General features: G+C 34.8%; 1 protein-coding gene and 1 long non-coding RNA gene across 3 annotated transcripts; one reads left to right on the plus strand and one right to left on the minus strand.

Annotated features, from left to right (window-relative positions):
- Positions 1-437: 437 nt before the first annotated feature.
- slc25a24 (solute carrier family 25 member 24) lies at positions 438-17,100 on the minus strand. Of its 2 annotated transcripts, NM_001004606.1 has the most exon segments (10): positions 438-1,217; positions 2,379-2,529; positions 3,752-3,919; positions 5,032-5,139; positions 7,548-7,700; positions 7,923-8,081; positions 10,615-10,726; positions 12,471-12,558; positions 13,215-13,341; positions 16,871-17,100. In NM_001004606.1, coding segments are annotated over 10 exon segments (1,434 nt in total). In that variant the 5' UTR covers positions 17,057-17,100; the 3' UTR covers positions 438-1,035.
- Positions 938-5,170, plus strand: LOC147839384 (uncharacterized). The gene is made up of 2 exons (XR_015518668.1): positions 938-3,130; positions 3,337-5,170. It is a non-coding gene; the product is annotated as an uncharacterized LOC147839384 (long non-coding RNA).
- Positions 17,101-17,307: the final 207 nt, after the last annotated feature.

Genomic DNA, 17,307 nt, shown 5'->3' on the forward strand with positions numbered 1-17,307 from the left:
TTGATTTACTAAATAAAAATTTTATTTTCTAACCCGAGTGTTTCCAAACCTTTAAGATTTTGTTTATTCTGATGAACACTTTGAGATATTTTGAAGAAAATCTGTAACCATTGACTTCTATAGTAGGAAAAACTATTTTTTATGCAAGTTGATGGTTACAGGTTTCCTGCTTTCATTAAAATATATTTTTTTTGTTCAACAGATTAAAGAAAAGCAGAGTTAGAATACATTCTGAAAGCAAATGTCCCATTTAACATTTTTGTTATATTTTTAAAACTGTTCAGGATTCGCCGATACAAGTATTATATACAAAATTTATTTGAAATAGTCATAAAAGTTTGTGTAACATATGTCTTTACTGCCTCTTTACTGTTAAATGCGTCTTTCATAAATTAATTTATTGTAATAAAAATTTAATAAAACACATCACAACAAACTATTAAAATACAACCTTTAATGTAAACAGGAGTTTCTAAAATAACAAAACAATGGGGATCAAAAGGCAACACAAGTTCAATAACATTGATCTTTCCAGGTCAGGAATTAGTGAGACCCTCACAAAGACTGAACTAATGATATAAGGCACACTAAGCTCTTGTCATTGCGTGGCTCCCCGATTTGCATTGATTCTGTTTTTCTCATTTTTTAAATGTGGATATATATATTTTTCTGCATAGTGTAAAGACTCGACTGTGGCCCATCCTAATTCACCTAAACATTTATATCATTTAATATATATACACACATTTATATAGTGCACAATGGCTTCATCGTTTGCTCAGATATTACATGAATATCAAGACAAAATCATACAAATTGTAAAACATGTCATAAATGTATCGATTACATATAAAGGTGCAGTTATACATCAGTGTAAACAAGAATTAGGTTGGGCCCTGACCTCAATGCAAGACACCATCGTGGCTTCTTTTTTTTTACTTTGGTAAGTGAACAAAACATTTTGTCCCATCATGGAGGGTGTTTTCAAAGAGAAGTGAATGAAATTTGTGCGTGTAAAAACATGCAAGACATTCATCATTTAGAGATGCCTAACCCAGACCTCATATACTCATACACCACATAACTAATGCTGACAGCGGGGATCACTTTCATGAAGTTGGGCAGTATCCCACGATAGAGACCAAAAAAGCCCTCCTTCTGCATGATCTTCTTCACTAATTTGGACATAGACACCTGCTCTGATCCTTCCATTGACGCTGAGAGGAATAAAAGAAAAACATCAGGAAATCACATTCGCAAAAAGTGTTGATCACCAAAAAATTCGGGATTAGTAGGAATTTGTAAGGTTTTTAAAAGAAGCATATTGTGCTCATCAAGGCTCAAAAAAATTGAAAAAAACTTCACATTTAAAGTAATTGTTTTATTATTGAATTTAATATAAACTGTAAATTATTCTTTTGCGATTTAATCTGAATTTTCAGCATTATTACTCGAGTTTCCAATATTCTATTGTTTCAATAATGGGCGGCACGGTGGCTCAGTGGCCACTGGTTCGAGTTCACACTGGGTCAGATGGCATTTTTGTGTGGAGCTTGCATGTTCTCCCAGTGTTGGCATGGGTTTCCTCTGGATCAAAGACATGCGGTAAAGCTGAATTGAATAAACTAAATTGGCTGTAGTGTATGTGTGTGAATGAGTGTATGAGTGTTTCCCAGCACTTGGCTGCAGCTGGAAGGGCATCTGCTGCATAAAACATATGTCGGAATAGTTGGCGGTTCATTCCGCTGTGGTGACCTCTGATAAATGAGCCAGCAAGCCGAAGGGAATTTAATGAATGAATGTTAAAATGATCATTAGCACTCATTCATTAATAATTATATAGTACTTATAATTCCTGCTTACATCTTTTTATATCACTTTTTACAATTTTACTTACTATTTTTTGATGAAAATAATGTCAGAATACAAAATAACAGAGTCTACTTAAAACATAACCTGTTGTTGTGTTTTTAAATTAAAATCTCTTTACTTTAACTCTTGAAAAATGTAATATGTCCTTGATAAATATTAGTGAATAGTTTTTGAACGAGACTGTATCACAGTTTACACAGTAATATGCAGCCACCAAATAGTTGTCAGAATCAGAATCTCAAAGATTTCTTGAGCAGATGGTATTTGAATGATTTCTGATGGCTCGTGTGACACTGAAGACTAGAATAATTATTTTAAAAATGATTTGAAAATACATTACCTAAGAAAATATTAACTTGTAATAATATGTCTGTAATAATTGTACCATTGTACCTATTTTTGTACCTCTTACTGTATTTCTGATCAAATAAACACAGCATGGATGAGCAGAATATTCTTTTTTTTAAAACAGCAGTGTGTACTGTGTAGATTGCAATTGTGTTTACCCATGGCCTGCATGCGTGTGCGGATCAGAGCGAGAGGGTAACTGGCCAACTGTCCGCATGTGCTGGAAATGGTCCCACAGCCGAGGAGAACCAGCACTCCTGGGTTAGCAGTGTCTTTAGCATAGTGAGACAACCAGGTGTTCTTCAAGGTCTGTGGAGAGAGTCAAATTATACATCTTCATGCTTTACAATAAACACTCATGTTGCCATATAAGAGGACACCAGCACAGATGCATCTGGCACACAATGCAGATTTTCTATTTGAAATAGGATTACCAGTTTTTGTGCTTGATTATCTGAATTTATAAATATACACAAAGGAAAACTAGTTACCCATTTATTAAAACTAATAGAAAACATGGCTAAAATGTTCTGTATTTCAAATAAAGCAAAATCCTAAACCGAAGTAAAGTTATATATAAAAATGAATGAAATGCTTCATTTTTTTCTAGCAAGTTTTATTTTTTATTTATTTATTTTTCTTTCACAATTTAACAACCTATACAAAGAGATATATTTTTAGACTAATTGCAGAACAAACCACTGTAGTCCAATGACTTGCCTAATTAACCAAATATGCTGAGTTAACCTATTTAACCTAGATAAGCCTTTAAATTGCACTTTAAACTGAATAAAAAACTTCCAAAAGAAGTTGTAAAATACTATGTAGTCATCATAGTAAAGATAAACAAAATTAGTTATTAGAAAATAATTTTTAAGCAAATCATGAAAATATCATAATCATAAAAATAGTTATTAAAAAAACATGTTTTTAAGCAAATCATGAACCTGAAAAAGTTGAAAATTCCCCAGAGGTGAGAACAGGTCTGAAAAAATGAAGCTGAAATATTCAAACACTGGATGTAGGCATGGTACGATAACCATTTTCAAGGTATACTGCGGTTTGGAAAAGTCAAAGTTTTAAAACTGCAAAATGTTCTGCAATACCCTTTCTAAGGTATGTGTACAACCTTTTTTTTTGTTTTTTAGGACAACAATATCTTCAGCAGAAAAGATATCAAAAGATGCCGTTTTAAATTGTAAAAAAAAATTTTTTTGAAACTAATAAAGACAGCAGAAGTGAATAATTCATTTGAATGATTTAGCCTGAAAATTTTACTATTCCAAAATATTTTAAATGTTTCTTAAAATTAAATATATTTTGTTTAAAAGGAAAAAATATTTTTGTTTTTTACTCAGACATTTAAAAAGAATATATTTTAGAGCAGTAATTACAATACCATGAAACCGTGATATTTTTATCCAAGGTTATCATACCGTCAGAGTCTTACACTGGCCCATGCCTAACTGGATGTGTAGTCTACCAAAAGAAATTGAGGTATTTTAAACAGTGTTCCACAGTTTGTGCTCACCTCATACACCGCTAAATCTATTCCAGCATAAGGAATAATTCCCAGAATATTGGGCACATATCCTTTATAAAAGGCTTTCACTCCTTCCTTCCTCAGGATCTTTTTGGCACAGTCAAACATCCCAGAGTACTGACCAGTCTTCCTCAGAGTAAGCCTGGTCTTCATTACCTACAATATAAAAGACAATATGATATAAAATAAAGAACTTTAAGGCAAGACACCTGCAGATACATAGGGTAAAAAATTATTAGGATTACATTAGAAATTGAGTACATTTTTGTATTTAAGTTTTCTAAAAAGTAAATTTTTTCTCCAAAAATATTTTTATTGTTTTTTTTTATTCCTTCCTAATTCAGAAAATACTGCGGATGACTGCCTGATCAAAAATAAAAATAAAAAACTCTCTGAAACTGCAAAAACAAATCCCTGAGTAAAGACCTTCAAAATGCAAATATGAATAGAATTTTGATGCATGTGTTGACTGTATGGCTGAGTGCAGGAGATAAAAACTCTTTGAGAAAACCAAAAAACCTTTTAAAATAAGTATTGTAATTGAAATCTATTGAACTTTTTCTGCAATGCAGAAGTGCGCTCATTTTTTGCGATTAAGTAATATGTGAAGAATAAGGTCAATAGACACAAATAGATCAAGTGTAACTTGACTGTAAGCAAAGATCAGCCTGAAACAAAGAATACACTATGAAAAGCAAAAATACATTATTGTTACTGGGAGTTCAAGCTCTTTTAAATGGCCAATATTGAACTACTACATTAATTCATGTACAGTGCTCAGCATATACAAGTACAACCCACACAAATCTATATTTTAAATCTGGAGCTTATCTAACAAAATAACTTATAATAACGGTCCAAAAACTAGTACACTAAAATTCATATGTTATAGAAAAATATTAAATAGAAATTTTAAAAAGAGGAAAAATCAACAACCGAAAAAATTTAAATTTAAATTGAAATTTTGTAGGTTGTAATTGTTTTTGCAATATTTTGTTTGAATTTAATTGTATTATCTTTTAATTTTTATACATGTTTGGTGACTAAAATATTTTTATAAATCTGTCTGTTTAATAAATCTGTTAAAATACACCAAATACACTAAATAGTTTAAATGCACCAAAATACATTGCCTATATTCACTGAGAAATGGATAAAAATATTAATTTTCAAAATAGGGTGCACTCAATTATGCTGAGCACTGTACTATAGATGTTTCCTACTTATTCTTCCATAAATAATCCACATCCGTGGGTCTCATTTCTCACCTCCATGGGGTAGATGGCTGTCTGAGCAGTAGCTCCAGCCAGAGAACCAGCCATAAACCTCTCGTGGGACTGGACTTTTCCTCCGTCTTTGCTCAGGAGCTTCTTATACTGTCCCAAAACACAGACACACACACACACACACACAACAAAACACATTATGCAAGAGTGATTTAATGTGCGAAAGCTTACAGATGGCTTTAAAACAATCTGTCCTCTTTTCATTAAGTAAAGGAAATGCGATCGTCTTCATTGCAATTATCCACTGTCCTCCACACCGGATTACAAATCCAGGCTTTTGTGAATGACTGCTGTTAAAATAGCTCTCTCTGACACGCTGCTTGTGTAAGACACTTAAGCAGTATCACATGAGCAGTTGGATTTACAGCTATGCTGATATTCAATGAAATAATTGCATAATGCGAACACTTATTGAATGATTTTTTTTCACACAATATGGCCAGTTGAAGGAAAAAAGTAGCTCAGAGATTTAGATTGTGGCAAGGGAAAATGCAAAAGAGGAAGTGGTTTTCAGTGTTTGTGGGTTTCTTGGTAACGCTGGTTTCTCAGCGTCAAATACACGAAGCATCCATCGCATCAAAAATGCAGGCCAGGCTAGTATTTGTCAATTTCAGATATACATGAGTTTTGCAGTCAACCAGTGTTGTTTTTGGTTGTCAGGAGCTCAAACATGCCAGACATCTGCATGAATAGGGAACATTTTTACTAAGCTGCATTTTTGTAATTTAAACAGAAAGCTGTAGGGGAAACCAACAGTTTTAACCCAAAAATGAGCAGTCTTGTCAGATGAAGAAGAGCCAGAGTCAGAGATTCAATTGAATAAAAAGTTTACTGAAGATAGTTTGCAGTTTCATCAGCAGAAGGCAGCTTCAACACTTGCAAAGCATTTGTAGGCTGTTCTGCTTACAATTTCAAAACAACAACAATTGTATTGTAGTGATGCAACACATTCCCGTGTATTAATAATCAAAACCACATGAAAATATTATACATGCTAGTGCAACCTGGAGCGGACATCCATCAGAAAAGCCACGCCTTCAAAGCACTTTTTAAAATAGGTGCCGATAGTTTTGTTGTTAAGTATATTGACATACAGCCTCATTGTGCTCACAGCAATCTGAGTTCTATTCCCTGTTTGAGATCATTTGCTGATCCTCCCCCAGAGTGTTTGGGGGGTCTTAAAATGTCTTCAATTTCAAAGAAAAAATCTTAGGCCTTAAAAAGTCTAAAATTCACTGAAATTTTGTGTTTTATGTCTTAAATAGTTTTAAACAGGTCTTCATTTTCCTCTGTCCATGTAAAGTTACCCAATTACATTTGTTTATAATGTTTTTATAATATTTTAACTAGGACATTAGAAAAAATATTTAGCGTTTAGCCCTTTGTAAGTCTTCATTCATAATTAGGGTCATGTAATATGAGAAAAATATCTAATGGCTCGTTTCCACTGACTGGTACAGTACGGTATGGTTTGGGTCGGTACGGGTCACCTTTATTAGGCTTGCGTTTCCACTACCAAGGGTACCTTTATGGTGGGCGTTGTGTATGACAAAGTTTCAGTCGCATCATTCTCGCTCGAGGAAATGTCTACAATTAAGCTGTACGGGTCGCTCACATATCATTTGAAAAGCACTTTTCACAAAGCAGACACTTTATACACATAAATACTTCTGTATAAATGTTTATTACTAACTTTTCTATGAACAGGATTTGATTATAACTGTAGATCAATGACAGCGCGAAATAGCCTACTGTGACGTCTGTAATTATATTAAATAAATAAATAAATGAACATTTAATTGCTATTTTTTTTATTGCGATTTTGATTTTAATTAATTTTCATTTATTTTGTAGTGAAACTTCAGCTCAATAATCTGTATTGTACTTCGTATTGCTAAAATGCAATGAGTGTTAGTTAAAAAAAGGAACTGAAAAGATATTAACTTACTCTAAGGTGGTGGTTGTTGTATTACCTCGTGCTGTAGCAACAATTCTGTGACAGCTCTTACAAATGACCTGGTTTTGTTTGGTGTCTGTGACTTTGAAACCAAGATATTCCCAGATTACTGACGTGCTGTTTTTCTTTAATATGAATTTGTCTTTTAATGCTTTTGAAGTGGCAGACGCCATCATCCCACTCATTTGCACTTTCCTGTTTGTTTGTTTTATCGTGGGCTTTCCGCTTAGTTCAAATTTAAATGGGAAGAACAAAAATCTGCTTACTTAATTGGATAGTAAGACTATCACACACAGATGGCAGTCACGCATTTTCTCTGGGTGGGGAAATTATATAATACATATATATTCCATATTGCACCCTCTTGCGATTAGCTGATCAAATTTGTGATTCGATTTAAATTAATCGCACAGTCTATTCATAATGGTCTCAAAAAATCTTGATTAAACCTGCAGACCAATTGCCCATTAATGAATCAGTGTCTATGCATAAAATGTTTTCCAATTTTGGGTAAAAAAAAAAAAAAGACAGTTTGTCTCACCTGCTCATAAGCCATGAACTTGATTGCAGTTTCTGGGGCGATTTTTATAACGTTGACTCCGTTACCCCTCCACAGAGAGGCCACGCCCCCTTCTTTAATCATCTGCTTGAACCCGTTCACCAGACTGATTTTGTTGGTTTTTGAGGAATGAACCTGCAAGTACAGATTTACTCACTCCTAATGACGTTCAAAAATATATGAAGTAACTTAAATTCATAATACCGTATTATTTATCAGCCAATTTCCACTTTCAATGTAGTGTAAACTCAATAAATTCATTTCCACACAAATTATTTTCTCAATTAACAAACATTTTTATAGAAATAAACATTGTGTGAAAATATTTGTGATTTTGTGTTCTAGAAAACCTTGTACCTGCATGAAGACTTTCATTCTGTCAAGGGGGGCGGTGCCTGTTCGAGAGACTGCCCCTGCCACGCCGCCAGCAGCAAGCTGTTTCCACCACATGCCGGTGGTCTTCTCCTCCTCTGTGAACTCATCTGGTATAGTCAGACTGTCACCTATGTCCAACACCTAACCCACAACAAAGGTGAAGTTAGTTCACAGCCAACTACAGTATACTAAATGTCAGACTATGAGGCTCGTGTTTGAACTCTATGCTACAAAAAGCTTCTTTGTTTTAGGTTTGGATAAAAATAATAAAACAGTACCCTGATAATGTTTTCTTACTGTAATTATGCAAATAATATGATAAAGGACAAACACCAGGCATGCGGTGTAACAGTGTTTTTGCGAAAGTTAGGTTTTGATATACTGTAGGTTTTTAATATAAGTGACATATATAAAACTGGCCATTTTAAGTATATATAGTCAACATTTAAAGTGAATCAAAAATCATTCATAAAAGTGGTCCTTAAACTAGTGAATAGTACCCATTCTTGTCTTAGGACGATTTTAACTAAAAACACATTATCCAAGTTTGTACTCAATTGCAACCTTGCTCCTAATCCAAGTGTAATCTAAAGTCATCATTGGCATTATCTTATGTAACACACAGTATCTGGACTGCATCAGGGACTAAAACAAGCAATCCTAATTTATTACTAATGGGAAAGTAATGACATTATTTTGCTCACGTCATTCTAAACCTTTAACACCTTCTTTTCTCTGCAGGAGAAATAAAATATATTATTTAATGTATAGATTATTGTTAAAAGCGTCAGTTTCCATTGACATTCATATTTGTCCATGTAATAGAGATCAGTGGAGCACAAAACAATGTTCAAATTATCCTCATTTGTGTTTGACAGGTTTGGAACATCATGAAAGTAACTAAATGTAAAAGTAAACCAAATAATTACTAAACAATTTTACAATTGTTGGAAAACCGAGGAATAAGTGATCCAAAATATTTTATTCTGCTATCATTTACTTACTCTTCACTAGTCACAATCCTGTTTGAGTTGAACACAAAGGAAGATATTTTGAAAAATGTTGGAAATGGGTTATCATTGACTTCTGTTGTGTTTGTTTTTCCTACAATGGATGTTAATGGCTACCGGCTTCCAACATTTTTCAAATACCTTCAACTGTGTTCAACAGAAAAGAAACTGGTAGGTTTGCAACTACTTTAGTGACTATTTTTTTCTTTTTTTGAGTGAACTGTCCCTTTATGTACTCTCAGTATCTTAGTATAACCTTTATATATATATATATATATATATATATATATATATATATATATATATATATATATATAGTTTATTATGCCATTTTGAATTTAATAAGGCTTTTAAAAAATCTCAACAACAAAGAGAATTTCTATAACCTGCCAATTTCTTATTATACATTTTTTTTATCTTTAAATCTTAAGATAGAGGCTAGAGCTTATTGGGCCAAAGCTGCGTTGGCCTCAATGAAATAATGCAGATCAGTTGACCTACCATATCTATATCCATCACATACACAGCCTCTTCGTCCTCAAAATCAATGATGAACCACTCTCCCCTGTGCTCCTGCAGTAAAGCCATGCTGACCGTCTGCTGCCAGCTCGTCTGATGCCACCGTTAGATCCTGACAACCGCAACCAAGACCTATTGCTCCTGCTCTCGTCGCAATGATACTATAACAATTCACTCCATCACTGCCCAACCTCAGCGCACTTCCATCAGTGCAGCAGTCAGATGACGAGCACATCCAGGGCTAATCCCTGTACAGGACAGTCTTAAATTAACCTTGCTGCAATTGGCTGTGACGACTAACCCTGACAGCTCAAAAATCACAAAATCGGTGAGTGGTTTTTGGCCCCAATTCTTCAGTTAAGCCAAAAGGACTTAAGATCAGATGAGCCCAAAATTTTCTATAATTTTAACCTTCTACTTATTTCATACACTCAATCATAGTGTTTATAATTAGCTTTATTTTAAAAACTATGTAATTATATGATATATCACCTTATTTGTATAGCTAAAGTGTGTAAGGGGGTAGTTCACCAAAGCATTCGAATTTACTCAGCATGTACTTTCTTTAAAGAGTTTTAAATTAGAGTTTCTTTCTTCTGTTGAACACAAAACAAAGTATTATTGATAATGTTGGAAAATGGTAGCATATTAAATTATTTTGGGGGAAGAAAAAAAACTGAAAGTTAATGAATTCAAATTTTTTTCAAAATATCTATTTTTGTATTTCATGGCAGAAAAAAAAATCTAATTTTATTTGGGACAAGTGGAAAATGTTATTAGATGATGACACAATTTTCTTTTGGGGGTGAACTTTCTAGTTGTCTTGCACTTTGAACAGTGTTCGTGTTAACATTTGACACTTAATCAGTTAAGAGACTTCTTATCCTTCCTGCTCTCAGCACTTTTCTAGTCATTCCCCAATCCTGCCCACTGACAGGAGGATATAAATGGCTGGCCAAGCTGATTACTGGACTACCTAACCATGCGCTAGCCAACAATGTGACTAGACAACTGAATGGAGGATTCATTGACCAATGACATGACCATAATATTGCATCTTGTGTTTATAACTGATATACAATTCAGATTTGATTGATCATGGATGTACAGTATGTTATATGTAATATCTCTGGTGTGGAACTTACAGTTGATTTTTTCCAGTAGCGTATGATCTGCTGAAGATCTTCTGCAGGGTTAAAGAGGAAATGCTCCCTCCATTCATTCCAGTCCAGAGTCATGGTTCCATCCACATCAATGCTGGAGGATAAAGGGTCAAAGGTCAAATCAGAACAATTTCCTGTGTGATCAATCTATACTTGAGTTTAATCTGTGAATCTGCAGAAAAGGTTAATGATATTTCTTCCTTGACCTCATATACAGTACACCGTTAAAGACATAAATATTAGCCCTTCTCTAAAACTTTAAAGTCCATGTCAAATCTAAATCTTGAATTTGCTAGCTCACATTGTTATTTGTAAAGTTCATAATTAATCTGTGCCAGTTAATCCTCAGGGAAAAATAAGTTTGTTCTGGTTATTTTTAATCGAAGTTTCTTTGGAGCAGGGAGGTCAAAACCCGGGGGCTTCCATACCAACTGCACAGTATATCAATAACCTTAGCCATGCCTCTCTTACCATTACTTTGCTATGAGAGAATGATGTGCCAAAAGAAAGTCCCACGCCATAATCAATATTCCATTTGAGTTGAAAGTACATCAACATACTGAAATAAAAGTCTCAGCAACTTCCGGTTGAATTGAAGTAATGTTTAAAAAGGCAAGGACATTTTTCAAAGTATTTCCTATTGTTTTTTACTTACTGGGAAAAGACTTGTTTAGTTTATTTGGCTGGAATAAAAAAATGTTAAAAGGTCAATATTATTCGATTAGCCTCAATATTATTATTATTAATATTAGCGCTAGGGCTGCACTTTATATAATTTCAGCATTGATATCGCAATTTGGGCATCTGCGGTAGTCACATCGCAAGATATGCAATGTTGAGTCTGAATTATAGTTGACCAAGAGCCACAGAAAACCTGTGATTTGTAGAGTTTGCATGTCTTTTTAAGGCCTGTGACTGAGCATTTCAAGTAAGTTTAGAACATTTGTGCTTGAGTTTGGACTGGAAGTGTAACAAAGATTTATTTTATATAATTATTTAGACAGAATTGATGCGATTTATGCAACAAAAAAGCTCATTTTTTAAATTTTTGTCTTGTTTTTAGTCTAAATATCTACATTTTAAAGTGAAAACAAGATTATTTTACTTGCTACATTGGCAGATGATTTAGCTTGTTTTAAAGGGAAAAAAATATTAATTTCTTCTTCAGGTGAAAACTAAATATTTTTACTTGATCAAAGCATTTTTAGATATTTGGACTCGAAACTACAAACCATCTTTTCATATCGCTATTTTTCTCGCAGAACAATGAAATTCAGCAAAATCAGATTTTTTTTTTTTTTTAAGTGTTGGCAAACAGTTCTGTTCTGTTTAACTGCACTTTAAGTGTGGGTAAACTAGTCAACTTTAGTATGGGTAAACTAGTCAAATGTTACAATTATTGTAGTTTTTTCCAAATTTAAAATAAAAATAATGCCAGTTAAAACACTTTTATATCAAAATATGTCAGAATAATAACTTTTAATTAGCTGTGTCTGAAAATTAGGCCTATTCCGGTGAATACTGCTTTCTTAACTCATCTGAAATGAAAACATTGGTATCGTGTTCTCTTGAAATTAAAGAGAGCTGGTGAAAATCTGAACAGAAGCATACAGTGTATTTCACTCATGATTGTTTTGCAAGTACATAAATATTTAAACTCTTGATCACAATCCCTACAATAAAGCATGAAAAAAATGTTATAATCTGTAATTTTTATTAATTAAAGAGAGAGTTGTTAACTGTTTTGCTATAAATTAAGTATTGGATGACTTCTGATTTTGCTGTGATTAGGCCTTTAATATCAATTGTCACTCTTGGTGTCAGAAGGCCCAGAGTACCTGTGGAGGATCTTCTCAGCGTCTTTATCTGACAAGTTAATCCCGAGGTCTTTTAGTGACTGTTGAATCTCTTTGGCATCGACGCGACCTGCGTACAGAATTAATTAAAGTTCATTTAGTAATAAACAAAAGCAGAAAGTTACTTAACGACTGCCTCAATTGGACTCTCTAGGGTGTGTGCATATTTGCCAGGTTTGCTCTTATTAACACAAACTCTGGTGGGATTGCTGTTAGTGCAGTTCATTTAAAGAAGAGGAATCGCAGACATCTGAACCTCGATGTGCACCAAACAAATTAGATGTAATAGAACTGAATAAAAACACAACATCTCAACCAGGGGTGTCCAAACTCGGTCTGGGAGGGCTGGTGTCCTGGAGAGTTTAGCTTAAACCCAAATCAAACACACCTTAACCAGCTAATCAATCTATTACTAGTTATACTAAAAACTTTCTGGTAGGTGTGTTGAGGCAAGTTGAAGCTAAACTCAGTAGGACACCAGCCCTCCAGGAGCGAGTTTGGACATCCCTTATCTATACAAACTGGCATTAGTCATGGCATCGCGATTAGTTACTGTGTTCATACTATGTCAATTGTGTCTCAATGCGCAGCATTAATGTGCAACATTACAGAAATTCATAGTGTTGTTTCAATAATTCTTTAGTGCATATTGGGAATTGTGGAATGAATGATCCTATGAATGGTTAAAAGGAGGAGAGCAAAACACACACTGTACTTTAATCTTACCATCTTCATTTTTGTCCAGACTCTTAAAGGTCAGCCTGAGTTTTTTCTCATGTTCTTTCAGATACTTTGAAAACTCCTCAAAGTCCAGCCCTTCATCCTTATCGGTATCCCCTGAGGTAACAATTTTCTGAAAAAAAAAAAAACAACAACACTGGAACATGAGCTTTCTGGTAAATGTGCCTTGCTGAGTAAGAGTACAAGAAAACCCCTAAATATATTTACAACTATGGAGAACATTAATAGGCCACTTGAAAATATTATTGGTTATTTGAATTATAGTTTGAATAAAATTTTGCTTTATTTGTAAAATGCTGATGACAATTATTCCAAATGTAAAATATCAATATCATAATTTTTTGTTTGTATATATATATATATATATATATATATATATATATATATATATATATATATATAGGGTGATACAGTGGCGCAGTAGGTAGTGCTGTCGTCTCAAAGCAAAATCGTCGCTGGTTTGAGCCTCGGCTGGTTCAGTTGGCGCTTCTGTGTGATGAAGCCACAGGTGAATTGGGTAAGCTAAATTGTCCATAGTGTATAAAAACAGTGTGTATATGGATGTTTCCCAGAGATGGGTTGGAAGGGCATCCGCTGCGTAAAACATGTGCTGGATAAGCTGGTTGTTCATTCCGCTGTGACGACCCCAGATTATTAAAGGACTAAGCCGAAAAAATGAAAATGAATGAATATATATGATATTTGAAAGAAATGTTATGAGACCTTTATATAATAAAACATATAGAACATTTAGTTCAAACCCACACCTGCTGTAATAAATCCAAAATCCAGAGAAACTGGGATCTCTTAACTGGTCTATTAATCCTTTCATAACTGTACATTTCTGCACATTATGGCCACAGCCATATCACCCTGCAGCCCAAGACCGGTTACTCACTGAAGCTAAGCAGGGCTGAGCCTGGTTAGTACCTGGATGGGAGACCACTAGGGAACACCAGGTTGCTGTTGGAAGTGGTGTTAGTGAGGCCAGCAGGGGGCGCTCAACCTGAGGTCTATGTGAGTCCTAATGCCCCAGAAAAAATGAAGGGGACACTACACTGTCAGTGGGCGCCGTCTTTCGGATGAGACGTTAAACCGAGGTCCTGACTCTCTGTGGTCATTAAAAATCCCATGGCACTTCTCGTGAAAGAGCAGGGGTGTAACCCCGGTGTCCTGGCCAAAGTCCCTCTAGCGGCCCATATGATCATGGCCTCCCAATCATCCCCTTCCACCGAATTGGCTCGATCACTGTCTCTCCACTCCACCAATATCTGGTGTGTGGTGAGCGCACTGGCGCCGTTGTCCTGTGGCTGCCGTTGCATCATCCAAGTGGATGCTGCACACTGGTGGTGGTGTGGAGAGACCCCCCTCATGATTGTGAAGCGCTTTGGGTGTATGGCCATACACAATAAATGCGCTATATAAATACACATTACATTACATTACATTACATTGTGATGTTCTAATGAAGACCCTATAATTATTTTATATAACAACAAATTTTTAGCCCATCACTAATTCTGTTTATTTACTTGAGTAAATGTGTGTAAATCTATATGTACAATGCAGTTTGTACAGTAATATTTTCTGTGTTTTACTAGATATATGACAAACTTGCTTTATTTACCAAATAAAGTGAATCTGATTGGATTTGCATTTTAAACATTACATACCAGTTAAAAAGATATATTTTTTTATTTCATATATTAAGGTTTTAGTTATGATACTACCAAAATCATTCCGCAGAAATCCGCAGACTTTTACCAAAATTCTCTGCAGAAATAGCAAAAAAGTCTGCAGATTCCGTCTGACCCTACCTATAATTTATCAACCTAATACTGACTTGAGCTAAAAAAAAATACCCACTACATTCTCGCCATATGTAAAACTGCTGAATTAAACCTGTTTCACGATGAAGAATTTTACTTTATCACTGATCTGAACTAATAGCTGAACCTAAATTATCTCCAAAGTTTAGTCTCCATAATTGATTTTGCTGTTTCCTAATGATATCTGTGATGATACTTTAACAATCTGTATTGAATGAACAGATATTTAGAAAAATGTTGACCCGCAAAAAGTCTTTCATAATGATTCCTTAACTTTTTTCTAAAGTTTGCTCATCCATTGTTGTCATCTGGGTACAGAAATAATTGTCGATCATGGGCTGTTGAATTATTCGAAAAATAAGGCGCTAAATAAAACAGAGATTTTATATTTCCAGACATTTCTCAGGTTTTTGTCCTCAAACAGCTCCTGCGTATGTGTGGTATATTGAGTTTATTATGCATCTCATATTAAACCTTCAGTTTTGAGTTGATCTGTAGTAGGCTGTGAACTACCTGAAATCATTCAGCATAGTAGTGAGTGACATGGAACTGTAATGCAGTCAAGATTGTCTGGAACAACTTCAGCTAGACCTGTGTGTTTATCTGACAGTAATTGCACACCTTAGAGAATGTTCATCAGCCAATCAGGATCAAGCATTCAATAGCCCAATCCACAGCACACAACTCAGTAAACTGAAAAGCATATACAGTAGGCCTTGTAAAACAAATACGCAACAAAAGATCACACAAAACAACACAACTATTATAAATCTTCTGTCTGTGAGCTGATGAGTTTGCTGGCACATTCTGTGTTTGAACTTTGAGTCTCATTTGCTTAAGCGAGGTGGGGTTATCAGCTGTTTTAGTGAATGTCAGTGGATAAAGGAATGTGGGTTTACACGAGCAGCTACAGGAGTGTCTATACCCACCCTTCTGCATTGTGCACTTCCTGAAACCAAATGGGAAAACTCTATTTTAACAGCCATTTTAAAGACAAATGATCTGTCATTTTCTGTATTCAAAGTTTGGTGACTTTGATATGTGCAGGAGTCACCAAGTGATCGAGGTCAAGTTGGTTTCATTTTGGCACATTCATTCATTTTAATGCTCCCTATATTGTTTAACACTTTGAATATTCTGTCTGAAATAGCATGCATTCAAAATAACATCAGCACTATTTAATTGACTGTGAACAATATACTTTACCAGTCATTGGTTGTTAATATAATTCCCTTATTTATACTTTGCAAATAATACTTTTTTGAAATTGTATTAAGAAGAAAGTCTGAATATGTGAATATAAAATCCTCAATCACTAAGTGTGGGTATGTTAGGAAAATTCTAAGGGTCCATGCAATTTGGGGCCCCCAAATGAGCTGTCTTTTTTTTTTACTATTAACAGTACTTGCAGGGGCCCTAAGCTGACATTTTCCTTCATAGGGACCAAAATTGCTAGCACCGCCAATGAATATGTGGATTATGACTAGATTAAATACTACAATAGATGAAGAAGTGGAGGAGAAGAAGGATGTGGGCTGCTGGCACTCATGCATCATTTACCATCATTTCTTTGAACTACTGCTTATAGTATTTTAATGGTTCAGCTCATAGCCATTTTTTATATCTCTGCGTTTTTACATCAAACAAAATGGTGGATTTTCCTTAGTAGAACAGTAAATTCCCCTTGCATGCGAACAATATGAGAGCCTGTCAGCGTAGTTTATTGGTTACTGCGGTTTTTACAGAACCCAATGCGCTAATGTAAAACTAAAGCGCGTCAACAACAGCAGAAATGCAGTGAACTGGAAATACCTGCGCTTCTCCTTTGCCCATAGAGAAGCCCATGGCAGCCAGGCCCGTCTTGAGCTCGGAAACATCCACTTTTCCATCTTTATTCACATCCAACTTCTCAAACAACTCCGCGAAACTTTTCGTGTTGTCCCCCTCCTCCAAACAATGCGACTCGGTGAAGACGAATTTCCTTATAAGCTGATGCATGATGAATGTATATGCTGTATTTATGTATTTCTTTTGACCGATCCAAAGGTTGCAGTGGAGCTGCGGAAGAGCACAGATGTTTATCCTGGGACGGAAGAAAAAAAAAACAGACCCTCCCTAAACTATCTATGTTAGACAATCGTAGTCATGGTTTTATTGCCACCGTCTATTGAAACTCAGCACTGTTTCGGGTTTAATGTGTAGACCTGCAGGCTAGGCTGGGCTGAGCTGAGCTGAAGGAGGGACTACAT

Source organism: Danio rerio, chromosome 20 (assembly GCF_052040795.2).
Source record: "Danio rerio strain M-AB ecotype USA chromosome 20, GRCz13ab, whole genome shotgun sequence".
NCBI lineage: Eukaryota > Metazoa > Chordata > Actinopteri > Cypriniformes > Danionidae > Danio > Danio rerio.

What these genes read in the sequence shown, in the direction of transcription:
- slc25a24 (XM_087296635.1), bottom strand. Translation starts at nt 9,538, where the DNA reads ATGGCTTTACTGCAGGAGCACAGGGGAGAGTGGTTCATCATTGATTTT. An exon ending in ATGTGATGGATATAGATATG is followed by an intron (nt 8,082 to 9,451) that starts GTAGGTCAACTG and finishes GTTGTGGGTTAG; the next exon opens with GTGTTGGACATAGGTGACAG. An exon ending in TAGATTTAGCGGTGTATGAG is followed by an intron (nt 2,530 to 3,751) that starts GTGAGCACAAAC and finishes CTCTCTCCACAG; the next exon opens with ACCTTGAAGAACACCTGGTT.